General features: G+C 47.5%; 1 protein-coding gene across 1 annotated transcript; it reads left to right on the top strand.

The window, feature by feature from the left end:
- Positions 1–1,041: 1,041 nt before the first annotated feature.
- On the top strand, positions 1,042–21,577 carry LOC140075696 (transmembrane protease serine 9-like). Its single transcript, XM_072121874.1, has 12 exons — positions 1,042–1,171; positions 1,428–1,597; positions 2,048–2,291; positions 7,949–8,141; positions 10,328–10,599; positions 10,776–10,945; positions 11,217–11,442; positions 17,184–17,366; positions 17,786–17,984; positions 18,077–18,348; positions 18,594–18,751; positions 21,253–21,577. Exons 2-12 carry the CDS (start codon positions 1,463–1,465, stop codon positions 21,559–21,561), a joined length of 2,361 nt encoding a protein of 786 aa, XP_071977975.1. The 5' UTR covers positions 1,042–1,171; positions 1,428–1,462; the 3' UTR covers positions 21,562–21,577.
- The last annotated feature ends 541 nt before the right edge of the window (positions 21,578–22,118 follow it).

Below are 22,118 nucleotides of genomic sequence, written 5' to 3'. Positions count from 1 at the left end.
TGCGTGCGGCTCTCCGCTGGTCTCCGGCAGGATAGTCGGGGGCACAGACGCTCTGGATGGAGAGTGGCCCTGGCAGGTCAGCCTGCGCTATCAGGGGTCCCATATATGTGGGGGCAGCCTGATCTCCAGCCAGTGGGTGATGTCCGCAGCTCATTGCTTCAAAAAGTGAGTAGAGACAGACTGGACGTGGTGGGAGAACCATAGAAGGATCATCCCAGATGGTTTGTGCAGGAAGCATCTATCTATTTCTTAACTTTCTTTCTCAAAATACCCAAAAAGTTTTGAATTTGATTTGAGTTATAAGAATCCATATTATCTAAGATTGTGGACCAGCACAACATCTCCCAGGATAGTCCTTTCTCTTCATCTTTGGTCCTGCAGTATTCACTCTCAATAATTTTTCCCTGATATTTGGGAGAATGTGAGCCCCCTGTAATCACTTCCCTGGTTTCCTTCTCTATTTTACTGGAAGCTGATACATAAGGCTTCTGACACCAGTGGTCGGAGGGGCGAGGATGTCCTTGGCTCGCTGCTTCACTGAGAGGGCGTGCACACAGCAATGGCCGCCCCTCTATCCGCCAGAATCCAGCAGGACATCCCAGGACGTCCTGCTGCAGGCGGCTCACATGACCCACAGCTCCTGTGGACCTCACACTTTGCTGGAGTAGGTATAGGTGACCCTATTAGGGTCTTGTACTTACCCTGGAGAAGTTTTGTTATTAGTGGCCAACCCCTTTACAGCACACAATGCCAGTCTGCTGCATATACAGCCAACAAGATATTGTCCTGTGTTATGGATTCTGCATTATATTTCCCTGGATACGATGATTATCTGGGGATAATTTAGTGTTCACCTTTTCAGCACTAACCTTCAGTCATGGAACCTCTTATATCTTCCTCAGTTCTGTAAATCCTTACAACGTCACCGTATACCTGGGGACATACCGGCTCTCAGTGCCCGATAATCATACAGTTGTGTCCAATGTCAGTGACATCATCGTACACCCCCAGTACACATCTATTACTGGATCCAGAGGGGACATCGCTCTACTGAAGCTCTCCAATCCTGTCACCTACACCCGGTACATCCTCCCCGTCTGCCTGCCCTCCGTCACCTTCCCCTGTGGCACGGAGTGCTGGGTCACCGGCTGGGGGGCAATCACTTACGGAGGTAAAAACAACTTTATACCACAATCTTGAGCCTAGAAATGAAATTGCCCCTTTTAATACCCTGACTACTCTTCTTTGCCGTGGACCTTGTCGTGGCTCTCGGTGCACAACCGAGATGATACAATGAAGAGATGTTCCTCCCTATTGGGTGAGACCTGAAGCCTCTCGACTGTCTAATGGTTTGAATCTGCTGGTTGAACTCCAGTCTTTAGCTTCCACTTTACTTGTCTTGGTCCATTGTTTATGACATTTTTCAGGTAATTTACCGTATCCTCAGACTCTACAGAAGGTGATGACCCCAATCATTGATCGAGGAACATGTGATCAGCTCTACCACGTGGGCTCCTACACCAGTAGTAGTGTCACCATCATCCTGGATGACATGATATGTGCTGGTTATAAGGATGGAGACAAGGACTCCTGCCAGGTAAGTGCCAGTAGCTTTATGGTGTAATAGGGAGTCTCCCCTACAGGAATTCTGGGCAGATGTTGCTGTGTATTAGTTGGTTGATACATCCCTTTCCCACAGGAAATTTTGTGTGGTTTTCATAAAAGGGAAGGAAATAATATGTTATTTATTTGAAGCTCAGAGCTTTGTACCCTCAGTGACCTACCTCCCTGGGTCACCACCTCCAGCATTACATTTACTTCTGACCCCTCTTCTGTAGTTTATTAAGAGTTATCTTGTAGGATGACCTGGATGTCTCCATTATATTGCGGTCAAAATTAGATGCAGAAGGTCCCAGCAGGGTATGATGGAGGTCATTCACTTCCGACTTCATCTACTTCATGGAATAAGAAGAGAGAACTGATCACGTCTGTTCAGAACATGTTGCTCTGTTAGTGGAAATGAACTAGGATCTTTGTTATATTCCAGGGAGACTCTGGGGGACCCCTTGTATGTAAAGTACAAGGTGCCTGGTACCAAGCGGGGATTGTGAGCTGGGGCTATGGATGTGCTGCACCGTATAAGCCTGGGGTCTACACCCGGGTGACAGCCTATACGTCATGGATACGGAGCTACGTCCCAGATGTGACCTTCAGTGACCTTGTGAATATCCCTCCACCGTCTCTTACCTGTGGGGCAGGTGCTGAAGCTTTCGGGACCTCTACATCAGCAGGTAAGGAGAACACACTGGGGCAGATTAACTTACCCGGTCCTGTCGCGATCCCGCGGCGCGTTGTCCGACGAGGATACGGGTCTGCCGCGATTCACTAACGCGTGCGTCCAATTTCCAGCATGTGTCGCTTCCGCGCCGAGGTCCGCCGGAGCTCACCTTCTTCTTCCTGGTGCATGTGAGTGCGTGATTTTAGGACACAATTGCTTTTTTAAATTCCGCGGTTTGCCCCCCCCCCCGATTTCTGTTGCGTGCAAGCCATCGCCGATCCGATCGCGTGTGCCAAAACCCTGGGGAAATTCGGTGCAAAATGGAAATATTTGGGAAAACCCGACGGAATAGCGGTCCGCATACCCCTAGTAAATGAGCCCCACTGTTGTCTTGACAGGCATGTGGCTTATAAGGAGCAGCAAACATTATACAGAATGTTTTATTTCTATATATTTCCTTTGCCTCATGTTGGTCAAAGGATTAAATTAAGGCTACAGAATATTTGCTAATATTATCTCCTCTCCTCTTAACTTCCACTTATTTCCCAGTTACATGTCCTATGTTTACACTGTTTCAAGCCGCTATGAAGTAGGATCTGCTTCTCATAAATGCATTTAAAAACTTTTCAAAAAATTTCCTAGATCCTTCTTTCTTGATTTCACATCAGCCATGTATGTGCATCTCCTGGGTTATATGCCTTGTGGGCAAATGTTGCCCGTGTTATCGTATCATCGGTGGCTCTAAGACATTGAGCTACATTTACTAATAGTGATGTAGTATGTACTACGTGCAGGTTTCCCCATCATCATTTGTATTAGTGAAATTAATGACTCTTAGACATGCTCTAGTGTCATTGGTAACTCTTGGTCATAGTGTAGTGTAATTAGTGACTCTTGGAAAGGTTATAGTGTCATTGGTGTCTCTTGGACATGGTGTAGTGTCATTGGTGGCTTTTGGACATGGAGTAGTCTAATTAATGGCTCTTGGACATGGTGTAGTGTCATTGGTGACTCTTGGTCATGGTGTAGTGTAATTAGTGACTCTTGGACATGGTGTAGTGTCATTGGTGACTCTTGGTCATGGTGTATTGTAATTAGTGACTCTTGGACAGGTTATAGTGTCATTGGTGGCTCTTGGACATGGTGTAGTGTAATAGGTGACTCTTGGACAGGTTATAGTGTCATTGGTGGCTCTTGGACAGGTTATAGTGTCATTGGTGGCTCTTGGGCATGGTGTAGTGTCATTGGTGGCTCTTGGACATGGTGTAGTGTAATTAGTGACTCTTGGACAGGTTATAGTGTCATTGGTGGCTCTTGGACATGGTGTAGTGTAATTAGTGACTCTTGGACATGATGTAGTGTCATTATTGACTCTTGGACAGGTTATAGTGTCATTGGTGGCTCCTGGACATGGTGTAGTGTAATTAGTGACTTTTGGTCATAGTGTAGTATAATAAGTGACTCTTGGACAGGTTATAGTGTCATTGGAGGCTCTTGGACATGGTGTAGTGTAATAGGTGACTCTTGGACAGGTTATAGTGTCATTGGTGGCTCTTGGACAGGTTATAGTGTCATTGGTGGCTCTTGGACATGGTGTAGTGTCATTGGTGACTCTTGGACAGGTTATAGTGTCATTGGTGGCTCTATATGGTGTAGTGTAATTAGTGGCTCTTGGACATGGTCTAGTGTCAATGGTGGCTCTTGGACATGGTCTAGTGTCATTGGTGGCTCCTGGACATGGTGTAGTGTCATTGGTGACTCTTGGACATGGTGTAGTGTCATTGGTGACTCTTGGACATGTTGTAGGGTAACTTCTGACTCTTGGACATGGTGTAGTGTCATTGGTGGCTCTTGGACATGGTCTAGTGTCATTGGTGTCTCCTGGACATGGTGTAGTGTCATTGGTGACTCTTGGACATGTTGTAGGGTAACTTCTGACTCTTGGACATCGTCTAGTGTCATTGGTTGCTCCTGGACATGGTGTAGTGTCATTGGTGGATCTTGGACATGGTGTAGTGTCATTGGTGGCTCTTGGACATGGTCTAGTATCAATGGTGTCTCCTGGACATGGTGTAGTGTCATTGGTGACTCTTGGACATGGTCTAGTGTCATTGGTGTCTCCTGGACATGGTGTAGTGTAATTAGTAACTCTTGGACATGATGTAGTGTCATTACTGACTCTTGGACAAAATGCTAAAGGTGTGGTGTGCATAGGTGTGCATAGGTGTGGAGTTCCACAGGTGTGCACCGGTTTTTCCACAGAGAAGAGAGGAGACACAAAAAGTGCGAGAGATTCAAGTGTATTTTACTGGAAGTGAGCTATATGAAAAAGAGTAATTCTCACCTTGTCCAGTAGAAAATCGAGCGTGTCATGAGTGAGTTAGAAAAGAAGAGCTGCTGCCGGCGGGACTCCTGGTCCGAACATCTAGCAGATGACGGATTAGGCAGAAAATGCGAAGATCCACGAGGTACTCAAGGTACTGTCCCGCTCCTGTGGGCGCTGCTGCTTACAGAGAGTGGATACACTCTAGTGGATGTAAAATATTTTACATCCACTAGAGTGTATCCACTCTCTGTAAGCAGCAGCGCCCACAGGAGCGGGACAGTACCTCAAGTACCTCGTGGATCTTCGCATTACTGACTCTTGGACATGGTGTAGTGTCATTAGTGACTCTTGGACATGTTGTAGGGTAACTTCTGACTCTTGGACATGGTGTATTGTCATTATTGACTCTTGTACATGGTGTAGTGTCATTAGTGACTCTTGGACGTGGTGTAGTGTCATTAGTGACTCTAGGACGTGGTGTAGTGTCATTGGTGGCTCTTGGACATGGTGTATTGTCATTATTGACTCTTGTACATGGTGTAGTGTCATTAGTGACTCTTGGACGTGGTGTAGTGTCATCAGTGACTCTTGGACATGTTGTAGGGTAACTTCTGACACTTGGACATGGTGTAGTGTCATTGGTGGCTCTTGGACATGGTCTAGTGTCATTGGTGTCTCCTGGACATGGTGTAGTGTCATTGGTGACTCTTGGACATGTTGTAGGGTAACTTCTGACTCTTGGACATCGTCTAGTGTCATTGGTTGCTCCTGGACATGGTGTAGTGTCATTGGTGGATCTTGGACATGGTGTAGTGTCATTGGTGGCTCTTGGACATGGTCTAGTATCAATGGTGTCTCCTGGACATGGTGTAGTGTCATTGGTGACTCTTGGACATGGTCTAGTGTCATTGGTGTCTCCTGGACATGGTGTAGTGTAATTAGTAACTCTTGGACATGATGTAGTGTCATTACTGACTCTTGGACAAAATGCTAAAGGTGTGGTGTGCATAGGTGTGCATAGGTGTGGAGTTCCACAGGTGTGCACCGGTTTTGCCACAGAGAAGAGAGGAGACACAAAAAGTGCGAGAGATTCAAGTGTATTTTACTGGAAGTGAGCTATATGAAAAAGAGTAATTCTCACCTTGTCCAGTAGAAAATCGAGCGTGTCATGAGTGAGTTAGAAAAGAAGAGCTGCCGCCGGCGGGACTCCTGGTCCGAACATCTAGCAGATGACGGATTAGGCAGAAAATGCGAAGATCCACGAGGTACTCAAGGTACTGTCCCGCTCCTGTGGGCGCTGCTGCTTACAGAGAGTGGATACACTCTAGTGGATGTAAAATATTTTACATCCACTAGAGTGTATCCACTCTCTGTAAGCAGCAGCGCCCACAGGAGCGGGACAGTACCTCAAGTACCTCGTGGATCTTCGCATTACTGACTCTTGGACATGGTGTAGTGTCATTAGTGACTCTTGGACATGTTGTAGGGTAACTTCTGACTCTTGGACATGGTGTATTGTCATTATTGACTCTTGTACATGGTGTAGTGTCATTAGTGACTCTTGGACGTGGTGTAGTGTCATTAGTGACTCTAGGACGTGGTGTAGTGTCATTGGTGGCTCTTGGACATGGTGTATTGTCATTATTGACTCTTGTACATGGTGTAGTGTCATTAGTGACTCTTGGACGTGGTGTAGTGTCATCAGTGACTCTTGGACATGTTGTAGGGTAACTTCTGACTCTTGGACATGGTGTAGTGTCATTGGTGGCTCTTGGACATGGTCTAGTGTCATTGGTGTCTCCTGGACATGGTGTAGTGTCATTGGTGACTCTTGGACATGTTGTAGGGTAACTTCTGACTCTTGGACATTGTCTAGTGTCATTGGTTGCTCCTGGACATGGTGTAGTGTCATTGGTGGATCTTGGACATGGTGTAGTGTCATTGGTGGCTCTTGGACATGGTCTAGTATCAATGGTGTCTCCTGGACATGGTGTAGTGTCATTGGTGACTCTTGGACATGGTCTAGTGTCATTGGTGTCTCCTGGACATGGTGTAGTGTAATTAGTAACTCTTGGACATGATGTAGTGTCATTACTGACTCTTGGACAAAATGCTAAAGGTGTGGTGTGCATAGGTGTGCATAGGTGTGGAGTTCCACAGGTGTGCACCGGTTTTGCCACAGAGAAGAGAGGAGACACAAAAAGTGCGAGAGATTCAAGTGTATTTTACTGGAAGTGAGCTATATGAAAAAGAGTAATTCTCACCTTGTCCAGTAGAAAATCGAGCGTGTCATGAGTGAGTTAGAAAAGAAGAGCTGCCGCCGGCGGGACTCCTGGTCCGAACATCTAGCAGATGACGGATTAGGCAGAAAATGCGAAGATCCACGAGGTACTCAAGGTACTGTCCCGCTCCTGTGGGCGCTGCTGCTTACAGAGAGTGGATACACTCTAGTGGATGTAAAATATTTTACATCCACTAGAGTGTATCCACTCTCTGTAAGCAGCAGCACCCACAGGAGCGGGACAGTACCTCAAGTACCTCGTGGATCTTCGCATTACTGACTCTTGGACATGGTGTAGTGTCATTAGTGACTCTTGGACATTTTGTAGGGTAACTTCTGACTCTTGGACATGGTGTATTGTCATTATTGACTCTTGTACATGGTGTAGTGTCATTAGTGACTCTTGGACGTGGTGTAGTGTCATTAGTGACTCTAGGACGTGGTGTAGTGTCATTGGTGGCTCTTGGACATGGTGTATTGTCATTATTGACTCTTGTACATGGTGTAGTGTCATTAGTGACTCTTGGACGTGGTGTAGTGTCATCAGTGACTCTTGGACATGTTGTAGGGTAACTTCTGACTCTTGGACATGGTGTATTGTCATTATTGACTCTTGGACATGGTGTATTGTCATTATTGACTCTTGTACATGGTGAAGTGTCATTACTGACTCTTGGACATGGTGTAGTGTCATTAGTGACTCTTGGACATGTTGTAGGGTAACTTCTGACTCTTGGACATGGTGTAGTGTAATTAGTGACTCTTGTACATGGTGTAGTGTCATTAGTGACTCTTGGACGTGGTGTAGTGTCATTAGTGACTCTTGGACGTGGTGTAGTGTCATTGGTGACTCTTGGACATGTTGTAGGGTAACTTCTGACTCTTGGACATGTTGTGTTGTCAATGGTAGAGGTTGCTGACATTAACAGAAGTGTAACAGAATGTAAAGGGATTTCTGCCAAAAGTAAAATACAGGAAAATATATTTTTATTTACACTATTGTCATCTTAATTAATTTGGTTGTTTATGATAGTTTTTTGTAATAAATCCATGGTTATTTCAGCTCCCGTTTCCACCTCACCCAACACATCCGTGTGCGGCTCTCCGATGGTGAATCACAGGATTGTAGGAGGTACTGATGCCGTGGACGGGGAGTGGCCCTGGCAGATCAGCCTCCAGTACAGGGGGTCTCATATCTGTGGTGGCTCCCTTATCTCTAACCAATGGGTCCTGAGCGCCGCTCACTGTTTTGAGAAGTAAGTCTTACATATTAAAAAAATTCTTAGGATCCATTGGGTCCATTTTATAACATTAATTTTTAATTTCCAATCCACTTGAAAAATGTTATTATTTATTCCATTTAACTCATCAAATGTGGACCCGACCAAGGTTAGGGTTCAATTCAAAGGTCCTACGTAGGATGATGATGCTGAGGGCAGATCAGCCATTGGTAAGGGAGCTGTGTATATCTGTACAGGAAATATCATCAGTAAGATCTAAAATTCATAATATTTATGAGTCATCCTATAAAAAATTAGCCCCACAGATCCAAAGCTATGCTGAACCCTGGGAGCCCAGTGACAGAAACTGGGGTGAGTGTGGCGCTGAATCAGTGTTGGACTGGGGTGAGTGTGGCGCTGAATCAGTGTTGGACTGGGGTGAGTGTGGCGCTGAATCAGTGTTGGACTGGGGTGAGTGTGGCGCTGAATCAGTGTTGGACTGGGGTGAGTGTGGCGCTGAATCAGTGTTGGACTGGGGTGAGTGTGGCGCTGAATCAGTGTTGGACTGGGGTGAGTGTGGCACTGAATCAGTGTTGGACTGGGGTGAGTGTGGCACTGAATCAGTGTTGGACTGGGGTGAGTGTGGCGCTGAATCAGTGTTGGACTGGGGTGAGTGTGGCGCTGAATCAGTGTTGGACTGGGGTGAGTGTGACGCTGAATCAGTGTTGGACTGGGGTAAGTGTGGCGCTGAATCAGTGTTGGACTGGGGTAAGTGTGGCGCTGAATCAGTGTTGGACTGGGGTGAGTGTGGCGCTGAATCAGTGTTGGACTGGGGTAAGTGTGGCGCTGAATCAGTGTTGGACTGGGATAAGTGTGGCGCTGAATCAGTGTTGGACTGGGGTAAGTGTGGCGCTGAATCAGTGTTGGACTGGGGTGAGTGTGGCGCTGAATCAGTGTTGGACTGGGGTGCTACATAGATACAAGACCAGAACTAGAATGAGTACAATGATACAGGGCTGTAACCAAAGAAGACTTATACAGACAGTCTTATACTGCCCCAGATATACCACAGTGTTTGATGCTGACTGATGAATATGGTGTAGTATCAGATGTCTCCATGTCGCTCCCCCTCATAGGAGAAATCATAGACAGTAACAGAGGAGACTCTGCAGAATTGTGGCTAGTACCATTATATACTGTAAAACTAGTAATTGACAGAAAAAGGAGAGAGGTGCAGTCACAGTATCCCCACAATGTCCAATATAGTAACAGGACCCCCATAGTAGCCAATGGTCAATATAGTAACAGTGCTTCCCACAGTAGCCAATAAAGTCACAGTGCACCCACAGTAGCCAATATAGTAACAGGGCTCCCACAGTAGCCAATACAGTAACAGGGCTCCCACAGTGGCCAATAATGTCACAGTGCACCCACAGTAGCCAATAAAGTCACAGTACACCCACAGTGGCCAATATAGTAACAATGCGTCCAATTTCACCAATGTAATAACAACTACACTCTTTGTCAATGGCATCTACGTCATAAAGAATAATACTACAATGTCTGGTTCTGGCCGCATCGGGTACTGTTATTATTATTATTATTATGGCCGGGGCTTCTGTCTCCAATGGAGAGAGTGTCCACTGCCAGTGCACTAGGTGTTGGGCTCCACCAGTGGATCAGCCCGACCCTGCATTGCAAAGATTTGATTTGGAGCTAGACCTAAATATTCTTCTGGTATTTACCCTTTCATTGGTACCTGGATGCAGTAGACCAGCATTTGCCTAAATTCAGGACTGGTGAAGGACAAGCAAAGTTTATGCAACATGGTGAAGCTGCCAATGAGTCATGAAAGGCAGTAAAGATTAAGATGAATGTAAAGTAGCAGAGTGACTAAGACTAGAACCTTACTGCCCGGCCTCCTTTCCATGGGAGAAGATTCCTTAGACACCACAGGCCATAAGTTGGGGGCATGGTCGGCCAGGCATTAGCAGTCCGATTAAGAGTCAGGAAGAGCACAAATGTTCACTTCATATAGAGGAAGGAGAAATAAGGATGTAGTGAAGGTTCCGGTGGGCAGGACCATTGAGTTCACCATTTCTATATGGATTTTGTGTCCTATGAATTTCGAACACGCCCCATTTTGATGACATCATATAAACACTGCAGAAACCTTAAACTCTATACTGGATGTTCATTATGTTCCCTCGTCTCATCTCCAGTTCTGACCGCCCACATGACTACAGCGTGTACTTGGGGAGATACCGGTTATCAGTGGTGGATGGTCATACCGTCCTCTCCAGTGTCAGTGACATCATCGTACACCCCCTGTTTACAAGTACTAAATACAAAGGAGACATCGCACTACTGAAGCTCTCGGCTCCTGTCACCTACACCCTGTACATCCTGCCCGTCTGCCTGCCCTCCGCCTCCGTCACCTTCCCCCGCGGCATGGAGTGCTGGGTCACCGGCTGGGGGACAATCGACTCAGGAGGTAACGAGCAAATTAACATATTTTTCTCGGTCTTAGAAAGAAAATAATATGACTACATGATAAGATCATGAATGACCCATGTGTCTGCTCCTGACCAATTACCGGAGGGACTTGTATGTTGGATGTTTTTGGTTTCAACTGAACTTACTAAGATCCACTAACTCCTCACTTTTTAGTCCCATTACCGTACCCTAAGACTCTCCTGAAGGTGATGACTCCAATCATTAACCGGGCAACATGTGACAAGTACTACCATGTGGGCTCCTCCACCAGTAGTGGTGTCTCCATCATCCCGGATGACATGACATGTGCTGGTTACCAAGATGGAGGCAAGGACTCGTGCAAGGTGAGTACAGGCATCTCTATGGTGCTGCATTGACTGGGCCACCACCATGGACAGCGCCGGTCTGTAGGTGTCTATGATGTGTAACCACGTTTGGAGAAGACAAAGAATATAAGTCTATAGATGTTGGTAGATGTCTCAGTAGAACATGAAAGAGGTCACCTTTAATGAAGCCATCTCATGATCAACAGGTCACAATTACAGAAGATGAGATGATGAAACTGATGTAATGATAACAGTCCAAGAGATCAGCCATTGTGTCTCTTCCCTCTAGGGAGACTCTGGAGGACCTCTGGTGTGTAAAGTCGGGGGTGCATGGTACCAGGCTGGAGTGGTCAGCTGGGGTGATGGCTGCGCTGACCGTAATCGCCCGGGAGTCTACACACTCACCACAGTCTACCAACCCTGGATACAAGGCTACGTCCCAGAGCTTCACTTTACTGAACTCCGAAACTTATCATCTCCAACTAAAACGCCAAATGGAAGCCCCAACCCAACGGGTCAAGAACTGAAGACTCTAATTCTTCTCACTTTAAATTTAATGTTTTTTTATTTTTTATAAGTTGCATCTTTGCTGAATGGTTTATGTCTGCATATTGGGGCACATTTACTTACCCGGTCCATTCGCGTTCCAGCGGCGGCTTCTCTGACGAGCGTTCGGGTCTTCCGGCGATTCATGAAGGTCCTGCGCCCGATGTCCACCAGGTGGCGCTGCTGCGCCAATGTCCGCCGAGATGCCCCGGAGTTCATCGTCTTCATCGTGGTGCATGTGAGTATGGCCCTTGCGACCAATTTTTTTTTTTTAAATGCGGCGGTTTTTCAGAATCCGTCGGGTTACCGCTCGGCCACGCCCCCCGATTTCCGTCGCGTGCATGCCTGCGCCGATGCGCCAAAATCCGATCGCGTGCGCCAAAATCCCGGGGCAATTCAGGGAAAATCTGCGAAATCGGAAATATTCGGGTAACGTTGGGAAATACGTCGGGAAATATTCGGGTAACGCCGGGAAAACGCGAATCGGGCCCTTAGTAAATGACCCCCATTGTGTGCATATGTGTGTGTATATAGTGTAGATGTGTGTATGTGTGGTGTATGTGTGTATATAGTGTGGATGTGTGTGTATGAGTGGTGTATGTGTGTATATAGTGTGGATGTGTGTGTATGAGTGGTATTTGTGTGTATATAGTGTAGATCTGTGTATATAGTGTAGATGTGTGTGTGTATGAGTGGTATTGTGCATGTCATGGGGTAAGTACACAAGATCATATGTATTCGGCCTCCATTCCCCTGCACATAGGAAAACACAAATACAACATAATTATGAATTGCAAATAAAAAATGATAATTTGACCTATGCCCCCTGTTCTCCCTTACCCTGCTCTCTGCCAGGTGACAATACACACTTTGTTTTCATGTCTGTGCTGTCTACGCGTCTTGCATTGAGATATGTCACTTTTTTTGAATTCTATATTATGGATCTGCGTCTCCCGCATTCTGGATGTAATTAGTTTTCAATGAAGAATTATACTAACAAATTATAATTTATAGTTAATGGTTATCAATAATTAAAGCAATAAAAATGTAATAAATAAGCCACGAAAAATAGAAAAATAACAAAATGAATTAAAAAAAAAAATTTTATTGCCCATTTCCAGTTCCTTTTAGATTTTTGAACCTAGAGAAGGTCTTTATCCTCCGGGATGATCCCGACAACTTGCTTTTTCTGGCAGCCATGAAAAGTTTTTGTCACGGGTGCTCCTGCCACCCATATCTCGGGCTCATCCGGCTCGACCCATATGTGGCTACTGTCACGGGTGCTCTTGCAACCATGACCGGGGCAGGGCTGAGCTGAGGTGAGGGGGGGGGGGGGGGAGGCGAGGGGGTACAGCTATTCAGCAAAATGCCTTCCTATCCTACTCAACTAAATAAAACACCGACAATGTTCTGTTGGAAAAGTGCTGGTCACAGCTTTATTCAAATCTTGTAACAATCTGTAAAACATAACTTTATTAAAACATAATAAAATAAATGACATTTTATTCAACAAACATATTAATATTATTAAATTAAGTGGTCGAGTACTTGACAACAAATCTGGATCATTTTAAAATTAAATAATTAACACCTAAGTCCGGCACCATTACCAACCAAACCATAGTTGTAAATACCGCTCCAAATCACGCTCAGCGTGCAAAACCACAACTACCATATCCACAAGCCGCTAACCTCCTGGCGAGTGGCGAGAGCAGAATGTGGCTACCGTGGTCTCCCATGGATTTCATCACGGATCGTCCATCTTCCTCTGGGAATACCTTCATCTGGGTGGTAACTGTTCGCTTCTCCGAGATGTCCCCTTTTGTGCCTCTACCAGGTCTGCCATCAGCCCCTTGCCTTGCCAGCCTGTTCTTCACCCACATCTTCCGGGTAAATGGACTTCCTGAGCACATAGTCTCTGACCAAGGGGTCCAGTTTGTTTCCCACTTCTGGCATTCTCTCTGTAGTTAACTTCAAGTAAAGTTGGATTTCTTCTCTGCGTGCTGCCCTCAGGCCAATGGACAAGTAGAGAAAGTTAACCAGACTCTGGGATGTTGCCTCCGTCATTTTGTTTCTGCCCATTAAGAGGACTGGTCCACACTGTTGCCGTGGGCAGAATTCTCCTATAATTCCGTGGATTCCGAATCTGCTGGCTCCGCCCCCTTCTTCAGCTGACTCGACTCTCCCTACTTCAGGTGTCTGCCCGATCCAAAATCCAGGCTGACAAAAAGCGCAGGCTCCCTCTGATCTCTTCTCTGGGAAATGTGTGGCTGTCATCTAGGTATGTCTGGCTGAAGATTCCCAGCTACAAGCTTGGTCCACACTTCCTGGGTCCATTTGATAGGCTTTTGGACTTGAGGGTATAAGGAGGAAAAGACCAGCGCGAAAAGACTCAAGTGCAGGAGTAGGTACAACCAATTTAGTAAAGGAGTAGCAGAATGCACACCTTTATGATTGAGATAATAGGTATATAGGTAGTATCTTTTTTGCAGTAGGAAGTGCAGCTCACAGTGGATTTGGAGTTACGTGAAAGCAGTAGTCCACAGCTTTAGCCCGTTTGGAGATCAGAGATTTTTTGCAAGAAAGGGTTAAACCACTCTACAAGCGCATTTTCCAAGAGTATTAAGGATTTTTATTCTTGTTCATAATACAGGTCTGCAAACAATGCATTTCGGCATTGAGCCAATGCCTTCATCAGGTAGAACCAATGTATGTCAATATCATACATACATTGGTTGAGGTATTGAAATGCATTAATCCTGTGGTTTACAAGTTTCGTCTTCCACCCACCATGCGCATCCCGAATTCCTTCCACATCTCCCTGCTGAAGCCTGTCATCCTGAATCACCTCTCCCGGGATCGGCTTCTCTCCTGCTCCTGAAGCTACTAACGTATTCAAGGTAAAAGAAGTGATTCTATTTTGTCCCCTGGAAGGGATTCCGGCCAAAGGATAACATCTTGGACGGTGGCCTGCTGCAGAAATTCATCTAGTCCAAGAAGTCGCAGGCGCACCCGTGCTCCTCTCCGTACCCCTGGACCCTGCCACAGCTCTCACCTTTCCTTGATACAGTGCTGGCTCGGGCAGGCCGGCGCGCATCCCCGTCTCCCTGGGGCTAGCGCATGTTGGCTTCCAGAGATTTAAAAGTCCATCGCACCGATAATTGGCATTGGCCGGTTGCAAATTCCCTAAAATTTTTTGCCCTTTCCTGTGTTCCAAACTTTATCTTCGTCCCTTGTGTCCTAGAGAAAGCTGCGTTCCATGCCCTTGTGATTTCGTGTTGTGACCCTGGTTCCGGTCCTGACTACGCTCCTCTGCTGCCTTGATCTATTGCTATGTCCCCAAATCTGATCCCGTGCTGCCTGTCCTGACCTCCTTCCTGTCCCCAACTACAATTCTGCTTAAAGTCTTTGTACCTTGCCTTGGCTGCCACCGCAGACAAAGTCGCACCTGTAGAACGACCTGGCGGTACCACGCCACAGCAAGTCCAACATGCTTTGTGGTGGGCTCTGGTGAAAACCGGATGCCACTTAGATTCCGATCCCACGTGTCAGCTTACGTCATCATCCACAGTGGTCCAGTGGGTTGACCTGTGAAGCCTGACAAGCACAGACACGAGGCGTGGGGCTGATGGAACATGGAGCGTGCAGGTAATATCTGTGCACAGACACAAGGCGTGGGGCTGATGGAACATGGAGCGTGCAGGTAATATCTGTGCACAGACACAAGGCGTGGGGCTGATGGAACATGGAGTGTGCGGGTAATATCTGGGCACAGACACGAGGCGTGGGGCTGATGGAACATGGAGCGTGCGGGTAATTTCTGGGCACAGACACGAGGCGTGGGGCTGATGGAACATTGAGTGTGTGGGTAATATCTGGGCACAGACACAAGGCGTGGGGCTGATGGAACATGGAGCGTGGGGGTAATATCTGGGCACAGACACGAGGCGTGGGGCTGATGGAACATGGAGCGTGCGGGTAATATCTGGGCACAGACACGAGGCGTGGGGCTGATGGAACATGGAGCGTGCGGGTAATATCTGTGCACAGACACGAGGCGTGGGGCTGATGGAACATGGAGCGTGTGGTTAATATCTGGGCACAGACACGAGGCGTGGGGATGATGGAACATGGAGTGCGGGTAATATCTGGGCACAGACACGAGGCGTGGGGCTGATGGAACATGGAGCGTGTGGTTAATATCTGGGCATAGACACGAGGCGTGGGGAGGATGGAACATGGAGTGCAGGTAATATCTGGGCACAGACACGAGGCGTGGGGATGATGGAACATGGAGTGCGGGTAATATCTGGGCACAGACACGAGGCGTGGGGCTGATGGAACATGGAGCGTGTGGTTAATATCTGGGCACAGACACGAGGCGTGGGGATGATGGAACATGGAGTGCCGGTAATATCTGGGCACAGACACGAGACGTGGGGCTGATGGAACATGGAGCGTGTGGGTAATATCTGTGCACAGACACGAGGCGTGGGGATGATGGAACATGGAGTGCGGGTAATATCTGGGCACAGACACGAGGCGTGGGGATGATGGAACATGGAGTGCGGGTAATATCTGGGCACAGACACGAGGCGTGGGGCTGATGGAACATGGAGCGTGTGGGTAATATCTGGGCACAGACACGAGGCGTGGGGATGATGGAACATGGAGCGTGCGGGTAATATCTGGGCACAGACACGAGGTGTGGGGATGATGGAACATGGAGCGTGCGGGTAATATCTGGGCACAGACACGAGGCGTGGGGATGATGGAACATGGAGTGCGGGTAATATCTGGGCACAAACACGAGGCGTGGGGCTGATGGAACATGGAGCGTGTGGTTAATATCTGGGCACAGACACGAGGCGTGGGGATGATGGAACATGGAGTGCGGGTAATATCTGGGCACAGACACGAGGCGTGGGGCTGATGGAACATGGAGCGTGTGGGTAATATCTGGGCACAGACACGAGGCGTGGGGATGATGGAACATGGAGTGCGGGTAATATCTGGGCACAGACACGAGGTGTGGGGCTGATGGAACATGGAGCGTGCGGGTAATATCTGGGCACAAACACGAGGCGTGGGGATGATGGAACATGGAGTGCGGGTAATATCTGGGCACAGACACGAGGTGTGGGGGATCCCGAATGGCAGTGCCCACCATTATGCAGCCAAGGGAAACCTATATGGATGACAGGGACATCCAACTGGACAGGGAAAATTTATTTCAGAACCAAATTACTATTTAAGTCCATGTAGGATTCATTTCTATCAGACGCGTCTCAGGTTAAAGGTTATGATTTGTTTTCCCAGAATGCATCACACACATGTTTTCTGCTGAGTATTTAGATTTTTAATGGATTGAAATAAAACTTCTAATTTGTGACTGATGAGCTGGAAAAAATTTTCCTTGTTTTCCCGATGAATCCATGTGATGATCTAGAGCTTTCAACGCCCCCAGGAAACCGTTCAAAATTCATACGGCAAAAAAAAAAAACATTTTTGAGGTGATTTGATAGTGTATAAAAGTAGAAGATACAAATAATTCCGATCTTGTGCCAACACGTTCCGCCGGGTAACCCACAACTAGAGAAATATTATAAACTGCACAAATCAACAAAAAATGGGAAATCAATTTAAAAAAAGCCCCGAAACAATGGCCAGGAAGAGGTTAAGAATAATTCATGCTCCCTTATGCGTCCAGTGACGAGAACGCAGGACTCGCCCTTCAAGAATTTCAACATTTTGCCTTGTTTTTGTACTTGCATTTATAAAGTTCTCTCTAAAGCAATGAGGAGGTGGAGGAGACGGCACCACGAGAAGAATATGACATGGACAATGTGGAGACCACGGGGGGACGTGTTACCCCTGCTTCTCCTGGGGGGTGGTGAGTAACATCTCAGTGAGTACTTACCTTCATGTAGATTATTCAAGTCATGGGACTGATCCACATCATGGAGAGGAGAGGAAGAGGAAGCCAGGAGACCTCATGGACCCACTCAGGACCCCCAACAATCAGATCTCCATGCCGATGATAAAGATTGTGTCATGTGTCCAACAAGGTCCATCAAGTCCAACCTATGACCTTACAATGTGGATACAAGGGAAGGGGGAGGCATTGCCCCAACGTGGGTTATTTAGTCATTTCTATAGATTTTGTAGAGTGTGTGATTTTTTATTATTATAATTTTGCGTAACATATTTTATATAATATTTTATCTCATTTTTTGGTTCTTTAATTAAATATTTTACCTGGTGTTTTTTATGTTGATATTGTATATGAGATTTTCTACGTGTCCTCCCCAGTCTTGGCTTCTCTTGCAATCCCGGGAAGCGCTTCCATGACACCTTACAATCGCATAGTGGGTGGCACAGACGCCGTGGAAGGGGAGTGGCCGTGGCAGGCGAGTCTGCTGTACACAGAACAAGGGAAACTCTACCACTTATGTGGGGGCTCCCTCATCACATCCCGGTGGGTGCTGACGGCAGCTCATTGTGTCAATAAGTAAGTGCCCCCTAGAAGGTTTCATGTCCATAGCTGCATCTCTATCCATTTACAAGATGTGATTCTTCCTAATAATCCTTTGTGTTCTATAGAGGTTATAGCTTGGATAAGTACAACGTCCTCTTGGGGGCGCTCCGACTTCTGGATCTCAATTCTAACGCAGTATTTTACTCTCTGGAGAGAATTATCTATCACTCGAAATATACCGGGGTAACAAGCGGAGGGGACATTGCTGTGATAAAGCTCTCCAGTCCTGTCACTTACACCAAGTATATCAAACCAATATGTCTGCCCTCCACCTCCGTCACCTTCCCTCCTGGCATGGAATGCTGGGTAACCGGCTGGGGCAATATATACACTGGGGGTAAGTTATTGGAATGGTAACATTATGTGACAACCTCAGCAGATGTTGCATGGGGTTCACAAACTTCTTAGCCCCAGAATTGCTCAGTTGTCACAACCCCGATAGATGTAGAGAAGATCCTCATAGAATTAGGGATTGAGGGTAAAGTAATAATCGTCTCTAAGGAGCAGCCTGTACCAGACACATGAAAATATCCGGCAGATGATATACAGGAGCCTTAAATATAATATCTGCTAATTTTACAGTGGAACTGCCGAGTCCAAAGACCCTCCAGAAGGTGATGACCCCACTGATCGACCGAGCCACGTGTCAGGAGATGTATCATCAGGCCAACAAATCCTACACCATCCTAGAGGACATGATGTGTGCCGGATATAAAGAAGGACAAAAAAGCTTCTGTCAGGTGATCATCTCACATCCGGAGCAGTATCCGAGTGTCTAGCGTTATCCTTGATGAGTCTTTTGGCCTCACGGCTTTGTTCAGCCCCACAATCTGCCTCCATCCAGATAATATATAATGACGGGTTATCTCAGATTCTGGGCACTGTGGCAGTATCTGATGTCTATGATATCTGGCACTCGCTACTTGTGAAAACTCTGTATGCAGGAAGCTCCACCTAGTGGTGGTTGTCAGCAGACAGAAAGTTAAAGGACATTTACCACCAGTGTTAGACTGTCCCATATGCCAATCTCATTACCTTATGCTCAAGATGGAGCCTCTTTGCGCTTCCTTCAGGGCCCGGTGGTATGGAGAAAAGAAACTTTTATATCTATTCAAATGAGCCGGAGGCACTCAGGGTCTCTTCTGCCGAAGGCTAATTTATGCAGGCTCATTCGTATGCACCATTTCCAGCTACCCGTGTGGTCAGGCAGCCAGTGGCGTCATCCAGCACTTTTCTGTTGCATGATCTTCTGTCTTGGGCAGCTCGTAGGTATCCTGTGTGGCTGCACAAGAAATCAAGAGTGTCGGAAGACGTCACCGGCTGCCTGACTGCGCAGTTAGTTAGGAGCGGTGCATATGAATGAGGCAGGGGGGAGGCGTGCATAAGTTAGCCTTCGGAGGAATCAGGATGCTCTTGTCGGGCAAGACCCTGAGCGCCTTCGGCTCATTTGAATAGATATAAAACTTTATCTTCTCCATAGCATGGGTGCCCCAGAGGAAGAGCAGAGAGGCTCCATCGTGAGTATAAGGTAAAGAGATTGGAATATGGGACCGTCTACCACCCACAAAATGGTGATAGATCTACCGCCTGAAATGTACTTTGGTTAGTGATTCTGAAGGTAGATCCCTGATTTTTGCCTTACCCTTGTACAATTTGTATTTTATCTTGGAAACCTGACTATTAATCCTCACAGCGATCGGTAGGCAGATTCACAAGAGTGAAGGCTGATTTACTCCATGACTTCAATAACTACTCAAGCTTGGAGTATCCTCTGTAAGCTCCTAGGGCTAAAGCTCTAGGAGCAGTCTGCAGATACACCTCCGTGAGAGGCCTTGGCACAAAGCGACAAATGTCCGCACAGGCACAGTAGGCCCTGACGGATCTCAGCTCATGTGCAGAGCCCAGACCCACTGACCTGCATGGGCCGGGCCACCCGTTCACATGCAGCATGGCTGCACCAGGAGATGGATCCATAGAACTACTCAGGGCATAGAGTATCCTTAGCCCAGAGAGCTCCCAGAGATTACTCCTGTCTGCAAATACACCTCCGTGAGAGGCCTTGGCACAAAGTAACAAATGTCCGCACAGGCACAGTAGGTCCTGACGGATCTCAGCTCATGTGCAGAGCCCAGACCCACTGACCTGCATGGGCCGGGCCACCCGTTCACATGCAGCATGGCTGCACCAGGAGATGGATCCATAGAACTACTCAGGGCATAGAGTATCCTTAGCCCAGAGAGCTCCCAGAGATTACTCCTGTCTGCAAATACACCTCCGTGAGAGGCCTTGGCACAAAGTAACAAATGTCCGCACAGGCACAGTAGGTCCTGACGGATCTCAGCTCATGTGCAGAGCCCAGACCCACTGACCTGCATGGGCCGGGCCACCCGTTCACATGCAGCATGGCTGCACCAGGAGATGGATCCATAGAACTACTCAGGGCATAGAGTATCCTTAGCCCAGAGAGCTCCCAGAGATTACTCCTGTCTGCAAATACACCTCCGTGAGAGGCCTTGGCACAAAGTAACAAATGTCCGCACAGGCACAGTAGGTCCTGACGGATCTCAGCTCATGTGCAGAGCCCAGACCCACTGACCTGCATGGGCCGGGCCACCCGTTCACATGCAGCATGGCTGCACCAGGAGATGGATCCATAGAACTACTCAGGGCATAGAGTATCCTTAGCCCAGAGAGCTCCCAGAGATTACTCCTGTCTGCAAATACACCTCCGTGAGAGGCCTTGGCACAAAGTAACAAATGTCCGCACAGGCACAGTAGGTCCTGACGGATCTCAGCTCATGTGCATAGCCGCCTCTAGCTGGCGATGCGCCCAGCCCACTGACCTGCATGGGCCGGGCCACCCATTCACAAGCAGCATGGCCGCACAAGGAGATGGATCCATAGGACTACTCAGGGCATAGAGTATCCTTACCCAGGCGGCTCACACCTGCCTGCAGATACACCTCCATGAGAGGCCATGCCGCTTGTGAACAAAGGAACATGGCAACTACAGGGTCCAAGGTTATGATTCTGGGAAGCATCTGCCTATCTCTCCAGGGCCCCATCAATAGTATGAGGTCCTATGATGAACCAATGTATTCTGCCTTAGCAAGAAGCTTGGACATGACTTGGTCTACATATACATCTTCTACATGGGAAATCCAGAAGTAGCTGAAGGAGGACGATAGATCATGGATGATAATGTTGACTTCCCATTCATGGTATCTCCTTTGTCTTACAGGGGGATTCTGGGGGTGCTCTGGTTTGTAAGATGATGGAGAACTGGTACCAAGTTGGCATTGTGAGCTGGGGAGTTGGTTGTGCCCTTCCAAACCTGCCGTCTGTGTACACCCTGGTCACCGCGTATCAGTCATGGATTGAGACTAACATCCCAGAAGTCAAGTTTAACACAAAGACTGACACGGAAGGTCGGAGCGCGACGTGTTCTGGAAGCCTCGGGAGCCCACATCACCCATGGACATTGCTGCCTCTCATCATAATACTCACGTGTGTGATGTCTATAGCCGGGTGGGAGGAGAAGATCCAATAAAACCTATTGGGGCTCATTTACTAAGGTGCTTGCGCCAGTTTCCTGACGGACTTTGCACTTTCTTCTAGGTGTAAATTGTTTGCACAGGTCTATAAGAAGTGTCCGCACCATCAATGTGCCGCACGTGACGCAGCTGCGGTATTCTCCATGTGACACACATTAGGGGGCGTCCGGTGCTCAGTCGGACCGCGCTCGTATTTATCATGCAAAGTCTGTCGCACACCCGGTGTTAAAGATCCACCGCAAAAAAGTTGGTGAACTCTGTGGGGCCGGTGCAGGGAAGCGACACATTCATGATTTCTGGCGCACCATCTTAGTGAATGTGTCGCACCAAACATTATACATGGAAGAAGGACTTTGCAGTTTCCTACATTCTTAGGAAATGAGCCCCATTGTGGGAGATTTTGTGTGATGTTTAAACTTTATACAACTCCAACATACGGCTCAACAAACCTGGGAACAACCTCTCCTGAGGTAAAGGAAGGGCCCCCTAACCCTGAGGGCTGACAATCTACAGTGAAAGGGGGGTGGGCAGGGAAATGAGGAGGCTGGGTATA

The sequence above is a fragment of the Engystomops pustulosus genome, chromosome 8 (assembly GCF_040894005.1).
Source record: "Engystomops pustulosus chromosome 8, aEngPut4.maternal, whole genome shotgun sequence".
Classification (NCBI taxonomy): domain Eukaryota; kingdom Metazoa; phylum Chordata; class Amphibia; order Anura; family Leptodactylidae; genus Engystomops; species Engystomops pustulosus.
This window is presented reverse-complemented; position numbering and strand designations above follow the sequence as displayed.